This window comes from Anabrus simplex, chromosome 2 (assembly GCF_040414725.1).
Source record: "Anabrus simplex isolate iqAnaSimp1 chromosome 2, ASM4041472v1, whole genome shotgun sequence".
Lineage (NCBI taxonomy): Eukaryota > Metazoa > Arthropoda > Insecta > Orthoptera > Tettigoniidae > Anabrus > Anabrus simplex.
Window position 1 is genome coordinate 75,391,379 of NC_090266.1, and position 17,513 is coordinate 75,408,891.

At 39.6% G+C, this 17,513-nt stretch overlaps 1 protein-coding gene and 1 pseudogene across 4 annotated transcripts in view; both read left to right on the forward strand.

Moving 5' to 3' along the window:
- The window catches only part of Gnpat (dihydroxyacetone phosphate acyltransferase), a 358,549-nt gene that overhangs the window by 99,471 nt on the left and 241,565 nt on the right, over positions 1 to 17,513 (forward strand). For 3 of the 4 annotated variants that reach the window (XM_068226080.1, XM_067139838.2, XM_068226079.1), the window contains one exon: positions 15,639 to 15,842. The exons of the other annotated variant lie outside the window; for it this stretch is intronic. In XM_068226080.1, the coding sequence (XP_068082181.1) occupies positions 15,639 to 15,842 (204 nt within the window). The remainder of the gene's footprint in view (positions 1 to 15,638; positions 15,843 to 17,513) is intronic. 4 annotated transcript variants of the gene reach the window in all.
- On the forward strand, positions 6,642 to 6,767 carry LOC137498667 (U4 spliceosomal RNA; annotated as a pseudogene).

Genomic DNA, 17,513 nt, shown 5'->3' on the forward strand with positions numbered 1-17,513 from the left:
TGTTTCTCATGGACATGGGTGCTGTAATGAACATGCTCAGGACTTGGTACCAAAATTAATTTTCCATTACAATATGATGCCGATTTTATTTCCGAATAAAGGAAGTAAGAGAAGAAATGCAAGCTTGTACGGCCGCAAAACATACCCGGAAAATGTCAAAGGTGTCCAGTTTACTGACTGATGGGGTGAAGTGCTGGCAAGATTCATTAAACTAAGCATGTTAATATATTTTTAGGTAGTTATCTAGGAATTAAATGTATATGCTATACCGGTACGTGACAACCATGTGGGTGCCTGCGGAGTTATGTATGTTGGGTATTCAGGCTGGTTTGATCCACTACAGCTATGCCAACAGCTGTCATAGATGGCGTAGGCATCACTGAAGAGGCGTACTAGGGAAATGAGGAGTTAGGTAGTTTCCCGATGCTTTCCTCACCGGGCCAGAAGTTGCTCACATATCAGTCTGCCAAGCCCACTGAAATGCACCCACTAGCCGACCCTATGAGTGATATTTTCATACCATTCATAACAGGGACTGGCTTCATAAGGAATGAAACACAGATCGCACATAAAAACAGTCGTCGGTCAGTAAACAGAATACACAGTCCTGAAACATCACAATCATTAACACACAGTTTTAAGTCATTTATTTAAACGACAAATTCCGAATGAAGTCAGATCAGATCTCATTTAGAATCACATGTTTGGAGACAGCTGATCACCTTCTATCTACACCAGCGCCACGTAGTGTAGGAACATATCAGCCAGCAGAAGCAGTCACACTATGCATTTCTATTCGTTCTGCCCTCGCTATTCCCATTGTAAATATCGATTAAAGTCAGCAAGCAGCGATCTGTCGGCTACTTTTCTTCATCGATCGGAACGGTCGAAAGATTTATGCATCATATTTTGTGTATTTCTGACTATTTTGCCAAAATATGTTGTTTTTGCTAGTTAAATACCAGAGTTTCATAGAATTCGCACCAAAATTGCATATTCATACTAATTTCGCATTTTGGGTCACAGTTCGCATTTTGTCGCACTTCTATTTATGCGTAAAAGTTACTTTTTTTCCACATTAGAATTACCATAGGCTTGGATTCAGTACAAGATTAAAAAATTTGCATTTATCGCAAATGCGATTTTTTTCAGGTCCCTACCAATAACTTATAACACCTTATTCAACATCATTTCTGGAAATTCTGTGGTCTGTCATCTAAGAAGACTTTAATAACCAGTATCTTTATCATCTAATTATGGAGAATCTCTTCAGTGATACCATTGACATGAGAAATTACACGGTCTAACTCTATTTATTAAAATAAACATGTTTGTGGTCAAGAATTCTAGTTAATGTGGGCTTTAAAAATAAAGAAACATGTAAATTTTTGTTTTCAGAAAATTCCACTAGGAGGGGTGAAAAAGGGTGAAAACGAGGTTGAATGCCTTTAATGTGGATACTAATATCTCAGAAACTGAAGATATTACAGACCAAAAAATTGGTATTTGGGATCTCCTTTAAGAATAAAAAGACACGTATTTTTTTGTTTTTAGAAAATCCAATTGATGGAGGTTAAACGGGAGTGACCAATTGGAGTGAATTTTTAGAAAGACTATATCTACAGTATATCTCAGAAACGTAAAATGTTATAGACGTAAAAATTGGTATTTGGAATCTCCTATAAAAGTAAAGAAACAGGTGATTTGTTTCAGGAAACTTCACTGAAGGGGAACTAAAAAGGGGGTGAAATTTGAAATTGAGCATTTCTACAGTATATCTCAAAAACTTAACTTGTTACAGAGGTGAAAATGGTATTTTTTATCTCTATTAAAAATAAATTAGTATGTATTTTTTTGTTTTTGGAAAAACCACTTGGATGAGGGGGGTAAAAGTGACTGAAAATGGGGTTGAATTCTTTTAATTAGGATACTGATTTCTGAAAAACTGAAAATGTTACAGACATGAAATTTGATATTTAGAATCTCCTTTAAAAATAAAGAAATACGTACTTTCTGTTTTCGGAAATCCACTTACGGGGGGGGGGAATTGAAACATTATTTGAATTATTTGTATAAAGATACTATTATCTCAAAAACGAAAGATTTTGCAGACATGAAAATTAGTATTTGGAGTCTGCTTTAAAAGTAAAGAAACACAAATTCTCAGAAAATCCAATGAACGCGGGGTGGGGAGTAAAAGAATTGAACAATTATTTGAATTAATTGTATGGGGATACTTACTGTACATCTAATAAAAACTAAAGTTGTTACACACGTGATCATTGGTATTTGGATCTCCTGTAAAACGAAAGATAAACACGTTTTTTGGGGGAAATCATCTTGTGGGTGGGGGTGAAAAGGAGTTGAATCCTTTTTATGAGGATGCACATCTCAAAAACTGAAGATGTTAGAGTAGTGATAATTGGTATTTAGAAGATCCTTTACTATTAAAGAAACAAGGATTCTTTGCCGGAAAATTCGCTTAGGGGCGGGGTATGAAAGGAAGTGAAAAAAAGGTGAATTCTTTTTATGGGGATACTTATATCTCAAAACTGAAGGTAACATACGTGAGCATTGGTATTTGGAATATACGTTAAACATATAGAAACATGCCATTTTTTAGGGGGGGGGGGGTTTGTTTTCAAGAGTTATCTTTCCCTTTGGAGTTAGATTACAGTAGATTCTCCTGGCATATAAATAAAAATTTAAACACATTTGAAATAAAAGATAGGAATCATATTGACCGTACAATTGTTCACCTCTGTAATAAGGTCAAATTATAAATTTCAGTACAATACCGTAGCGAAGCATGGGTATCTTGCTAGTTTTTCATATATATATATATATATAAATAACATCTGCTTCATATTCTTCGCATCATACCTCTTCCTTCATTTCAATAACCCATTATATATCTTAACATGACGCATATGAATTCATAACTATCATTTATCCACTTATATATTCCATTTCCTTCTCAATTTTCTTCAGATTCAATTCATATTGCTCATATGTCTTCTTATGATTGACATATAACCTGTATATCGTACCGCATCATCTCCATTTCGTGGTATAACACCCTAACTCAATCAAAACCTTAACCATAAAGTCGGTATAATATTCACAACCGAAATAAATTAATCTCTTACTAAAAATAGACAGCATTACGAATGCATAACTTGATTATACATGCATACATACATACACATACATTATCATTATATATTGTTATGCTTTTCAGCGTTCAGGCTGCAAGCCTCTGTGAATTCACTAAACGTCGCCACAATCCTCGATTTGCAACTAGTGTTGTGGCCTCATTTAGTTCAATACCTCTTATCTTTAAATTGTTAGAAACTGAGCCTAACCATCGTCGTCTTGGTCTACCTCTACGTGTCTTACCCTCCATAACAGAGTCCATTATTCTTCTAGGTAACCTATCCTCCTCCATTCGCCTAACATGACCCCACCACTGAAGCCGGTTTATGCGTACAGCTTAATCCATCAAGTTCATTCCTAAATAAGCCTTTATCTCCTCATTCTCAGTACCATCCTGCCATTGTTCCCACCTGTTTTTACCAGCAATAATTCTTGCTACTTTCTTGTCCGTTACTTCTAGCTTATGAATAAGATATCCTAAGTCCACCCAGCTTTCTCTCCCATAAAGCAAAGTTGGTCTGAAAACAGACTGATGTAAAGATAGTTTCGTCTGAGAGCTGTCTTCCTTCTTAAGAATACTGTTGATCGCAGCTGCAAGCTCACTGCATTAGCTTTATGACACCTTGATTCAGTCTTACTATATTACCATCCTGGGAGAACACACAACCTAAATACTTGAAATTATCAACCTGTTCTAGCTTTGTATCACCAATATGACATTCAGTTCTGTTGAATTTCTTACCTACTGACATCAATTTAGTCTTTTAGGGGCTAATTTTCATACCATACTCATTGCACCTATTTTCAAGTCCCAAGATGAATCCCTCCCTGCCATTTTATACCTTTCAGCAGATCATCCATGTAAACTACGAACAGCAAAGGTGAAAGATTACAGCCTTGTCTAACCCCTGTAAGTACCCTGGACCAAGAACTCATTCTGCCATCAATTCTCACTGAAGCCCAATTGTCAACATAAATGCCTTTGATTGATTTTAACAATCTACCTTTAATTTCATTGTCCCGCAGTATAGAGAATATCTTTTCCCTCGGTACCCTGTCATATGCTTTCTCTAGATCTACAAAACATAAACACAACTGCCTATTCCTCTCGTAGCATTTTTCAATTACCTGGCGCATACTGAAAATCTGCTCCTGACAGCCTCTCTTTGTGATCTGAAACCACACTGGTTTTCATCCAACTTCCTCTCAACCACTGATTGCACCCTCCCTTCCAAGATATCAGTGAATACTTTGCCTGGTATACTAATCAATGAGATACCTCGATAGTTGTTGTAATCCTTCCTGTTCCCTTGCTTATAGATAGGTGCAGTTACTGCTTTTGTCCAATCTGAAGGTACCTTACCAACACTCTGTGCTAATCTTACTAGTCTCTGAAGCCATTTCATCCCTGCCTTCCCACTGTACTTCACCATTTCAGGTCTAATTTCATCTATTCCTGCTGCTTTATGACAATGGAGTTTATTTACCATCCTTTCTACTTCCTCAAGCATAATTTCACCATCATTTTCCTCCTCCCCATGAGCTTGGCTGTTCGCAACACCACCAGGACGATTTCCTTTTACATTAAGAAGATGTTCAAAATATTCCCTCCACCTCTCCAGTGATTCCCTGGGATCTATTATGAGTTCACCTGAATTACTCAAAACACTGTCCATTTCCTTTTTCCCTCCCTTCCTAAGATTCTTTATTACTGTCCAGAAAGGTTTCCCTACTGCTTGACCTAGCCTTTCCAGGTTATTACCAAAATCTTCCCACGATTTCTTTTTGGATTCAACAACTATTTGTTTCGCTCTGTTTATTTCATCTGTGTACAAATCCCTGTCTGCCTCGGCCCTAGTTTGGAGCCATTTCTGATAAGCCTTCTTTTTACGTTTACAAGCTGCTCTCACTTCATCATTCCACCAAGATTCCCATCTTTACATACAGTTGTTCTTAGGCATTCCCTTGCTGTTTCTACTACAGCATCCTTGTATGCCACCCATTCACTTTCTATATCCTGAGCCTGCTTACTGTCTACTGTTCGAGACTTCTCACTAATCATATCCATGTACTTCTGTCTAATTTTCTCGTCCTGAAGATTTTCTACTCTTATTCTTTTGCAGACAGATTTCACTTTCTCCACCCTAGGCCTAGAGATACTTAGTTCACTACAGATCAGATAGTGATCTGTATCATCGAAAAATTCCTGAAGAACTCGTACATTCCTAACAGATTTCCTGAATTCGAAGTCGGTTAAGATATATTCTATTATGGATCTGGTACCCCTAGCCTCCCATGTGTAGCGGTGAATATCCTTATGCTTGAAGAATGTATTCATAATTGCTAAACCCATACTAGCACAGAAGTCCAGCAAATGCTTCCCATTCCCATTAGCTTCCATATCTTCCCCACATTTACCAATCACCCTTTCGTATCCTTCAGTTCTATTCCCAACTCTCGCATTGAAATCGCCCATTAGCACTATTCTATCCTTGCTGTTGACCTGGACCACGATGTTACTCAATGCTTCATAAAACTTGTCAACTTCATCCTTATCTGCACCCTCACATGGTGAATACATGGAGATAGTTCTAGTCCTAGTTCCTCCAACTGACAAATCTACCCACTTCATTCGCTCATTTACGTGCCTAACAGAAACTATGTTGCTTGCAATCTGAATGTACCTTACCAACACTCTACGCTAATCTTACAACTCTCTGAAGCCATTTCATCCCTGCATTCCCACTGTACTTCACCATTTCAGGTCTAATTTCATCTGTTTTTGCTGCTTTATGACAATGGAGTTTATTTAGCATCCTTTCTACTTCCTCAAGCATAATTTCACCAACATCATTTTCCTCCTCCCCATGAGCTTGGCTGTTCGCAACACCACCAGGACGATTTCCTTTTACTGATAAACAGCCCTACCCCATACTCTCCCCTTCCCTTTCTAACACCCGTCAAGTACACTTTATAATCTCCTATCTCCTCCTCGTTATCTCCCCTTACCCGAATATCACTTACTCCTAGCGCATCCAGATGCATCCTCTTTGCTGACTCAGCCAGTTCTACTTTCTTTCTTCCATAAGCCCCGTTAATATTGTTAGCTCCCCATCGAATTCCGTTCTGTTCGCCGAGTTGTTTCCAAGGAGTCCCTCGCCTGTCAAATGGGACTGAGACTCCGTTACTCCCATAGGTCCGAGGCTTGCTTAAAATGTTCTGAGCTCGGTAAATTCATGAAGCAGGATGCTACCGTAATTGCACATAGTCCAAGTGAGGATCTCTCCTCTAACGGGTTAAGGACCACGGTGAATTGTATAGTCCTATCCGCCTGAGCACAGGGAGGGCCATGACTCAGAATATGTCCGAGATGCCCACTCCCATTCTGTAGCTAATGGTACCCCGACTCTCAGGACCACTTACTACGCCACTCAACCGTTGCCCATGGTTCTTGAACCAGGACGTGACTACAGTGACCCACACCACAATATCGTAACCAATGAGGTTTATCCAAGGTGCGATTATTGCTAGTTGTAAGCTTATAACTTGATTATCACTGATCAAATGCTTGCTAACCAAAGGATTGTCATTTTAGTTAGATGACTACCTATTATCCTTCTATGTCGTTACATCAATGCTGTTTCACACATGAATTTGCTCTTCTTGAATTAAATCGATGACAGCACTGCACAAGTATAAACTACACGCAATTAGTAAATGGCACTTTTCAAAACAAGCTATTTAAGTTACTTACTGCAATAAATATATCTTTTCTTCCCTGTATTCCCTCGATGGTGTGTCCAGATGCTTTAGGACATCTATTCAGATACGTCTGCGACATTGTGCCGGTCTCTGGAAACATATGGGCAGGTCATCCCTCTTTCTCCGTCATCTCGGGATAGCTCCGTCGACTTCAGGTTACCATCTCCAGACAGCCAGCCTTAGTCTTCTTAGTGCATGATGCTGGCCATCTCTTGTGCAGTTAGAACAAAAATACAGATAAACATGGTCAGTTTCGTCATCTTAGTATTCAGAGCCTTCTAACATTCATAAGCGTATAAAAAGTAATGTTTCTTTCAATTAAACCCAGCTAACGTCTTGCAGACTACTAGTATGTTTGTGAACTTCTCAATTATAATTTAATTTAGTTTTCTATATTTTGTTTCCAATTGCCGTAGTTTTTATTATTTTCTTGCCAGCGACTTTGAATGATATCTGCTAATTCTGCATGGTGTCTTGTGACGTAACCAGTTACATAACGATTTCCAACAAGTCGTTTTAATTTCTCAATTTATTAACACGCAATTCTGTGCAATACTCCTGTAGCCTTGCTCTTTTCTCTTGATGTCATTCCAAATTCTTTTCCATTCGAGCTCTTTGCTATTAATACCGTCTTCTTTACGTAGCAATATGTTGTACCGTGCAGCTTCAGATGATTTCTTCTGGAATTTGTTTGTAATAATATATTTGTAACAGTCCTGTATCCTGCATTCTTTTTCACCGCCTTCTTGATACTATTTCTCGGCTTATTCCTGATATGTTACGAATACATTCTTCAAACATAGGGCCATTCACCGCTACACATGGGAGGCTAGGGGTACCAGATCCATAATAGACTATATCTTAACAGACTTCGAATTCAGGAAATCTGTTAGGAATGTACGAGTTCTTCAGGAATTTTTCGATGATACAGACCACTATCTGATCTGTAGTGAACTAAGTATCTCTAGGCCTAGGGTAGAGAAAGTGAAATCTGTCTGCAAACGAATAAGGGTAGAAAATCTCCAGGACGAGGAAATTAGACAGAAGTACATGGAGATGATTAGTGAGAAGTTTCAAACAGTAGACAGTAAGCAGGTTCAGGATATAGAAAGTGAATGGGTGGCATACAAGGATGCTGTAGTAGAAACAGCTAGGGAATGCCTAAGAACAACTGTATGTAAAGTTGGGAAAAGGCGAACATCTTGGTGGAATGATGAAGTGAGAGCAGCCTGTAAACGTAAAAAGAAGGCTTATCAGAAATGGCTCCAAACAAGGGCCGAGGCAGACAGGGATTTGTACGTAGGTGAAAGAAACAGAATGAAACAAATATTTGTTGAATCCAAAAAGAAGTCATGGGAAGATTTTGGTAATAACCTGGAAAGGCTAGGTCAAGCAGCAGGGAAACCTTTGTGGACAGTAATAAAGAATCTTAGGATGGGAGGGAAAAAGGAAACGAACAGTGTTTTGAGTAATTCAGGTGAACTCATAACAGATCCCAGGGAATCACTGGAGAGGTGGAGGGAATATTTTGAACATCTTCTCAATGTAAAAGGAAATCATCATGGTGGTGTTGCAAACAGCCAAGCTCATGGGGAAGGGGAAAATGATGTTGGTGAAATTATGCTTGAGGAAGTGGAAAGGATAGTACATTGTCATTAGGCAGCAGGAATAGATGAAATTAGACCTGAAATGGTGAAGTATAATGGGAAGGCATGGATGAAATGGCTTCATAGAATAGTAAAATTAGCGTCGAGTGTTGGCTTCTTTGACCGAAACCGGGACCACCAAAAAGGGAAAAGGAGGGAAAGGAAAGGAGGTTATGATGTAAGGATTCAATGTCACGTTAAAATTACAAGGTAGTTTGCTTGCTGGACTCATTTCAGACGCTAGAAACACTTCTTAACTCGTTGTACAAACTGTCAGAGAGAGAGAGAGAGATATTTTGTTATAAGGCTCTGGGATGTGAACTGATGGTCTCAGCTTTGCAGTGTAGGGGTAGTGTGCCTGCCTCTTATCCGAAGGTCGCGGGTTTGATACCCGGTCAGGGATTTTTACCTGTATCTAAGGGCTGTTTTGAGGTCCACTCAGCCTACATGCTTACAGATGAGGAGCTAACTGACGTGTAGTTAGCGGCCCTGGTCTAGAAAGCCAAGAGAGGCCGAGAGGATTCGTCGTACTGACCACATGTCACCTTATAATCTGCAGGCCTTCGAGCTGAGCAGCGGTCGCTTGATAGGCCATGACCCTTCGGGGCTGTTGTGCCATGGGGTTGGGTTGGGTAGTAGGGTATGTGATCAGATACTTTTTATCTCCTTAGCTAATACTAGTTTATATTCCCCAAATATTAATCAGTGTATCCAATTACTAATGCATTATTGCTTAGTTTCACGGGCTGCATTACCGACCTGGTTCATTTGGATGAACATGAGCTCGATTCCCAGTCAGGAAGTCGAAAAATGCAAGAAACGCCAGTTTCACTTCTGAAGAGGCACATTACACTTAGGATCTCTGTCTACAGCGGAAATGAGTACCAAGTAAATTCTTTCGAGTAAAGGCGGCCAAGCTCAGAACATCGTGATGACAGCCGCGGGACATCCGAAACACTAGGATGTGACTTTTTCGTTTCAAAAATTCCAAGTGCATTGGCATCACCACCATCAACAACAATAATAATAATAATAATAATAATAATAATAATAATAATAATAATAATAATGGTTCATGTTTGTGGGTTACTGTAGTCACGTCCTAGTTCGTGACCCATGCACAACGGCTGAGTGGCCTAGTAAGTGGTCCTGAGAGTCAGGATACCACTTGCTATGGAATGGGAGTGGGCATCTCGGACATATTATTAATCCTGGCCCTCCTTGTGCTCAGGCGGTTAGGACTATACAATCCACCGGTGGTCCATAACCCGTTAGACGAGAGATCCTCACTTGGACTGTGTGCAAACAGGGTAGCATTCTGCTTCATGAATTCACCGAGCTCAGAACATTTTAAGCAAGCCTCCGACCTTTGGGAGTAACGGAGTCCCACTCCCATCTGACAGGCGGGGGACTCCTTGGAAACAACTTGGCGAAAGAAATGGAAATCGATGGGGAGCTATTAATATTAATGGGGCTTACGGAAGAAAGAAAGTAGAACTGGCTGAGTCAGCAAAGAGGATGCATCTGGATGTGCTAGGAGTAAGTGATATTCGGGTAAGGGGAGATAACGAGGAAGAGATAGGAGATTATAAAGTGTACTTGACGGGTGTTAGAAAGGGAAGGGCAGAGTCTGGGGTAGGGCTCTTTATCAGGAATACCATTGCACGTAACATAGTTTCTGTTAGGCACGTAAATGAGCAAATGATGTGGGTAGATTTGTCAATTCAGGAATTAGGACTAGAATTGTCTCCGTGTATTCACCATGTGAGGGTGCAAATGAGGATGAAGTTGACATGTTTTATGAAGCATTGAGTGACATCGTGGTCAGGGTCAACAGCAAGGATAGAATAGTGCTAATGGGCGATTTCAATGCGAGAGTTTTGAATAGAACTGAATGATACGAAAGGGTGATTGGTAAATGTGGGGAAGATATGGAAGCTAATGGGAATGAGAAGCGTTTGCTGAACTTCTGTGCTAGTATGGGTTTAGCTGTTACGGATACATTCTTCAAGCATAAGGCTATTCACCGCTACACATGGGAGGCTAGGGGTACCAGATCCATAATAGACTATATCTTAACAGACTTTGAATTCAGGAAATCTGTTAGGGATGTACGAGTTTTCCCGGGACTTTTCGATGATACAGACCACTATCTGATCTGTAGTGAACTAAGTATCTCTAGGCCTGGGGTAGAGAAAGTAAAATCGGTCTGCAAACGAATAAGCGTAGAAAATCTCCAGGACGAGGAAATTAGACAGAAGTACATGGATATGATTAGTGAGAAATTTCGAACAGTAGACAGTAAGCAGGTTCAGGATATAGAAAGTGAATGGGTGGCATACAGGGATGCTGTAGTAGAAACAGCAAGGGAATGCCTAAGAACAACTGTGTGTAAAGATGGGAAAAGGCGAATATCTTGGTGGAATGATGAAGTGAGAGCAGCTTGTAAACGTAAATGAAGGCTTATCAGAAATGGCTCCAAACAAGGGACGAGGCAGACAGGGATTTGTATGTAGTTGCAAGAAACAGAGTGAAACAAATAGTTGTTGAATCCAAAAAGAAGCCATGGGAAGATTTTGGTAACAACCTGGAAAGGCTAGGTCAAGGAGCAGGGAAACCTTTCTGGGCAGTAATAAAGAATCTTAGGAAAGGAGGGAAAAATGAAATGAACAGTGTTTTGAGTAATTCAGGTGAACTCGTAATAGATCCCAGGGAATCACTGAAGAGGTGGAGGGAATATTTTGAACATCTTCTCAATGTAAAAGGAAAACATAATGGTGGTGTTGTGAACAGCCAAGCTCATGGGGAGGAGGAAAATGATGTTGGTGACATTATGCTTGAGGAAGTGGAAAGGATAGTAAATAATAGAGTAGTAAAATTATCATGGAGTATTGGTGAGGTACCTTCAGATTGGAGAAAAGCAGTGATTACACCTATCTATAAGCAAGGGAACAGGAAGGATTGCAACAACTATCGAGGTATCTCATTGATTAGCATATCAGGCAAAGTATTCACTGGCATCTTGGAAGCGAGGGTGCGATCAGTCGTTGAGAGGAAGTTGGATGAAAACCAGTGTGGTTTCAGACCACAGAGAGGCTGTCAGGATCAGATTTTCAGTATGCGCCAGGTAATAGAAAAATGCTACTAGAGGAATAGGCAGTTGTGTTTATGTTTCGTAGATCTAGAGAAAGCATATTACAGGGTACCGAGGGAAAAGATGTTCACTATACTGGGGGACTATGGAATTGAAGGTAGATTATTAAAATCAATCAAAGGCATTTATGTTGACAATTGGGCTTCAGTGAGAATGGATGGTAGGCCTGGAATGAGTTCTTGGTTCAGGGTAATTACAGGGGTTCACCTCTGATGTTCGTAGTTTACATGGATCATCTGCTGAGAGGTATAAAATGGCAGAGAGCGATTCAGTTAGGTGGAAATGTAGTAAGCAGTATGGCCTATGCTGACGACTTGGTCTTAATGGCAGATTGTGCCAAAAGCCTGCAGTCTAATATCTTGGAACTTGAAAATAGGTGCAATGAGTATGGTATGAAAATTAGCCTCTCGAAGACTAAATTGATGTCAGTAGGTAAGAAATTCAACAGAATTGAATGTCAGATTGATGATACAAAGCTACAACTGGTCGATAATTTCAAGTATTTAGGTTGTGTGTTCTCCTAGGATGGTAATATAGTAAGTGAGATTGAATCAAGGTGTAGTAAAGCTAATGCAGTGAGCTCGCAGTTGCGATCTGCAGTATTCTGTAAGAAGGAAGTCAGCCCCCAGACGAAACTATCTTTACATCGGTCTGTTTTCAGACCAACTTTGCTTTACGGGAGCAAAAGCTGGGTGGACTCAGGATATCTTATTCATAAGTTAGAAGTAACGGACATGAAAGTAGCAAGAATGATTGCTGGTACAAACAGGAGGGAACAATGGCAGGAGGGTACCCGGAATGACTTGATAAAGGCTAATTTAGGAATGAACTCGATGGATGAAGCTGTTCGCATAAACCGGCTTCGGTGGTGGGGTCATGTGAGGCGAATGGAGGAGGATAGGTTACCTAGGAGAATAATGGACTCTGCTATGGAGGGTAAGAGAAGTAGAGGGAGACCAAGACGATGATGGTTAGACTTGGTTTCTAACGATTTAAAGATAAGAGGTATAGAACTAAATGAGGCCACAGCACTAGTTGCAAATCGAGGATTGTGGCGACGTTTAGTAAATTCTCAGAGGCTTGCAGACTGAACGCTGAATAATAGTAATGTATGTAATGTAATGTTCCTGATATGAATACAATCTTCTCGACATTGACGATTAAATTTTCATGTCATTTTTAATTTTCTCGCTTCATAGTGTCCATTTTTGTTCCACTTGTTATTTTTACTCACCTGAACACTCCTATATGCTATTTCACTGTTAGGAATGAACATCTTGGAACAGTATGTCTAAGATAATTTTATCAGTCAAATGACAGCTCTGAACTTCATATTAGAAGTGAATTATCACTTCAAAACATCTATGTGTTCTTCAGTGATGGTATGCTCTAAAAGTACGTGTAATTCGGAAGATTGTGCAACAGAATAATTACGTAACAACCCTGGGTTAATTTACACAGAAAATGTGTCATGTGGTCATTGAGTGTCTATTTAAATTTATTATTATCATCACCGATGGACATGCTGTACAATGACATGGAAACATAGTATTTATTACACATTTTTCACAATAATCAGTGAGTAGCAAGCCTACCATTCACTGGTAAATATAACAACAGCTGAGCACTACTTCAATTCTGTCATCCTAAATAAATCCTAACTCCCAATTTATTACTCAAGACCATGAAATTCCATTTTTAACCCTCCGTGAAATTATTATTATTATTATTATTATTATTATTATTATTATTATTATTATTATTATTATTATTATTGTTGTTGTTGTTATAATAATAATAATAATAATAATAATAATTATTATTATTATTATTATTATTATTATTATTATTATTATTATTATTATTATTATTATTATTATATCATGACTTAATTTTAACACAGTCATCCTGAATTAGCATTAATGTCAGATGACACTGAAATTAGCTGCAAGCCTGAATTATTTTTAGATAAGACGTCTAATCTCCATAAAGTTATAGTCCACATATTTACACAAAATTCTGTAAATTATTGTTAATCTGCCCATTGTTAAAATAATTAAGTGAGTATTCTTGTAGAAGACAAACTACGTTCTACTATAATAGAACCAATTTCCCCCCCCCCCCCCCCCGCACACACACACACACACACACACAAGATTGAAATAGGAAAATATTCTTAATACTGCAAACTAACAGAAAAATATTAGGTTAAGAGGCTTAATGTATTCTTGAAAGTGAACAGATTAAAATTAACAAATGGTACTTAAGTTTTATGATGATTCTCGATCCTCGGGTGAAGTCTCCTCATCATGCTCGTCCCTTAGACCATAGCTGGGCACTTACATTTTAGCACTGCTTTCTGGAATATGAAGCTAAATCCCACATCGACCCATGATCTATTGGTTGCTCTCCTCTTTGCATTCACGGAAATGGTAAAATATCCGTAATCTGACGTATCCTCTTCAATGTATGTCGTCGTGAGGGAGCTGAAACTGACGACGTTCAATTAAGATTTGTCCTGAGCAGACCAGAATAACTATTCGAACTATTAACAGACATGTAACTTGGCTTGTTTTGAATCAGTAAGGGGATGTAAAACTAATTCACACGGCTTAGATCATCTTTTGCGTGATGGGCATACGAAATATCACAGTTGGATTTCACACACAACACTCTTCCACTTTATGGTTTGAAACTTGCACTGAGTAGAATATTCTGGAGGGTGAATGTCTCGAACGCTCTGTCTAACCTTGAGCGATACAGGTTTGACACCTGACTTCGCACGCTGCAAGAGGGTTGCAAAGCAATAAGAATAAAACAAATGCGAGCTACATCGAGCCGAAGCATGCAGTTTAAAAATATCAGATTGTGTTGCCAATAAATGTCTCCAAATAATGCTATAGGTTGAAATAAATGTAGCTCATCCAAAGCGTATAATGAGAGACACGTTTAACACAAATTTGACAGGGACAGTATATATATATATATTTCAATTCGTGTTATTCCAAACTAACCTAATCATGGTCCGCCCCCGGGGTGTTGGAGGCAACGCATTCTCCTGTCACCCGGCAGCCCCGGGTTCGATTCCCGGCTGGGTCAGTGGTTTATAATTGTAAATGATTAATATCCCTGGCCTGGGGACTGGGTGTTTGTGTCGTCCTTAACGTTCCCTTCCTCACATTCAACACTTCACCCTCCTGCAATTTTCATATACACGCAGGTTCCTAACATATGGTGCAAGTAGGGGCAAAAGATCTTTGTGGGTTGGCTCCCCGAACAAATAGCATTAAAAAAGAAAAAAAATCCTAACCATACCCCATGGCTCAAGAGCCGTGAAGGTCCATGGCCTCCCAAGCGACCAGTGCTTAGCCCGGAGGCCTGCAGATTACGAGGTGTTGTGTGGTCAGTATGATGAATCCTCTCGGTCCTTATTCTTGGCTCTCTAGACTGGGGCTGCTATCTCACTGTCAGATAGCTCAAAGCAGCCCTCATATCCACGTAAAATATCCCTGATGTAGCCAGGAATTGAAACTGGGGTTTCCGGGAAAGGGGCAAGCATGCTACCCGTACATCACAGGGTCGCAGAATATATAATCTGGCTCCCTGGCTGAATGGCTACTGTTTGGGTCTTCAGTTCGGAGGGCCTTGGGTTAGATTCCCGGCTGAGTTGGGGACTTAAATCAGGTCGGGTTAATTCCTCTGATTTGGGAATTGGGTCTGTTTGTATTTGTTCCAACACATCCCTTTTCATATACACACAACACACCACACTATCAACCACCACGGAAACATGTAGTAATGAATACATCCCTCCACATAGATGTTGTAGAATTTTCAGCTTTATTTCAGAATAACTGTTAACATAGTTTTAAAATATCCTTAGGTATTGTATAATGATGGTATTTCCCTTTTCTGTTTAGATTTCCAGCAAATATATATAATGGGACGAGTACTGAGAAACTGTTGTGCGTTTTATATGAAACGCTCGTTTGGCAGCGACAAGCTATATTGGGCAGTTTTCGGAGAATACGTCAGCATGCTAATTACCAATAATGATGCTCCAGTAGAATTCTTTATTGAAGGAACGAGGAGTCGTTCTGCAAAATCTCTGACGCCCAAGCTTGGTAAGTATAAACAATTTGAGATTGTTTTTAACCAGGCATGTCAGACTCAAAGTTTCTTATATAAGTATCAACATTAACTTGATTAACTTGAACAACCTTTACTTTCACTGCATAGTTAGAAAAGGGCAGAGCAATGAGAGGGGAAGTGAGACTAAGTTGTTACATAGAGCTGACCTTCTCTCTACCTTGCCCCCCCCCCCCCCCCCCCCCCCCCCCCCCCCTATGTTATGTATGGTGTTGGTCATGTCTGTGATCATTATTTTTGGTCAGGGGTCCCGAGTTCGATTCCCGGCAGGGTCAGGAATTTTAATCATAATTGGTTAACTTCGTTGACACGGTGGCTGGGTGTATGTGTCGTCTTCTTTATCATTTCATCCTCATCACGACGCGCAAGTTGCCTACGGGAGTCACATCGAAAGGCTGCATCTGATATAGATGTTATTCCCACAGGAACCTGAAATATTTGTCCAGAATGAGTAAATTTATAATACCAATACGAATGGTCCGTCATTGGACATTATAAATTTTCCAGCTAACTCATTCCCAGTTGCCAGCGTTTTACCCCAGAGTGCTAAGTTGGGCTCATCAGTTGGTAAATAGCACACCCACCAAGACGCATGGCTTGTGCATACTGTGGTGGCCACTGCGTGGGCTACTTGAAGCCACCAGCAGTGCCAATGCACTGTGAGAGACTTTGTCTCATTACCAAAAATTGATGCCTGCCTGGCCGTCAGATTATATTGATGTTGATTCCCATAGGGAACCGGAATTATTTGTCCAGAATGTGTAAATGCACTAGCCATGCATCTTGTTGGGTGTGCTATTTACTAACTGATGAGCCCAACTTAGCACATTCAGGCAAAACGCTGGCAACTAGGAATGAGTTAGCTGGAAAATTTATAATGTCCAATAACGGACCGTTTATATTAGTATTATAAATTTACTCATTCTGTACAAATATTTCAGGTTCCCTATGGGAATCAACATCTATATCATCTGATGGCGAGGCAGGCATCAATTTTGGTAATGAGACAAAGTCTCTCATAGTGCATTGGCACTGCTGGTGGCCACAAGTAGCGTATGCAGTGGCCTCCACAGTATGCACTAGCCATGCATCTTGGTGGGTGTGCTGTTTACCAACTGATGAGCCCAACTTAGCACACACGGGCGAAACGCTGGCAACCGGAAATGAGTTAGCTGGAAAATTTATAATGTCCAATAAAGGACCATTTATATTGGTATTATAGATCTGCATCTGGTGAGCCAAACTTGTCCTTGGACACTCCTGGCATTAAAAGCCATGCGCCATTTCCATTTCTTTCTTTACACTGTTAAAGATGATCATTGTAAAATAAATTTCTCATCAAATTGGCATACCTGCTTTAAAATAATAATTCTTTTGTATGTGCTCATTTTAAGTAGATAGTATTTTTTTTGTCTATTACAGAGGTGCCAACTATTACAGATTGTCCGTAATTATTACGTATTTCACTTCACGATTACGGAATTATGGTCAAAGGGGAAATTATTACAGATAAGCTGACATTATCACGAAAAAATGATTTTCTCTGAAAAAACCCAAAAGGAAAAATGCTCAATCCTTTCGAGCCTTTCTCCTAAATCTTCCTCGTTTCAATGTTTGTGAGTTGGCAACGATACTTATTCGATTGT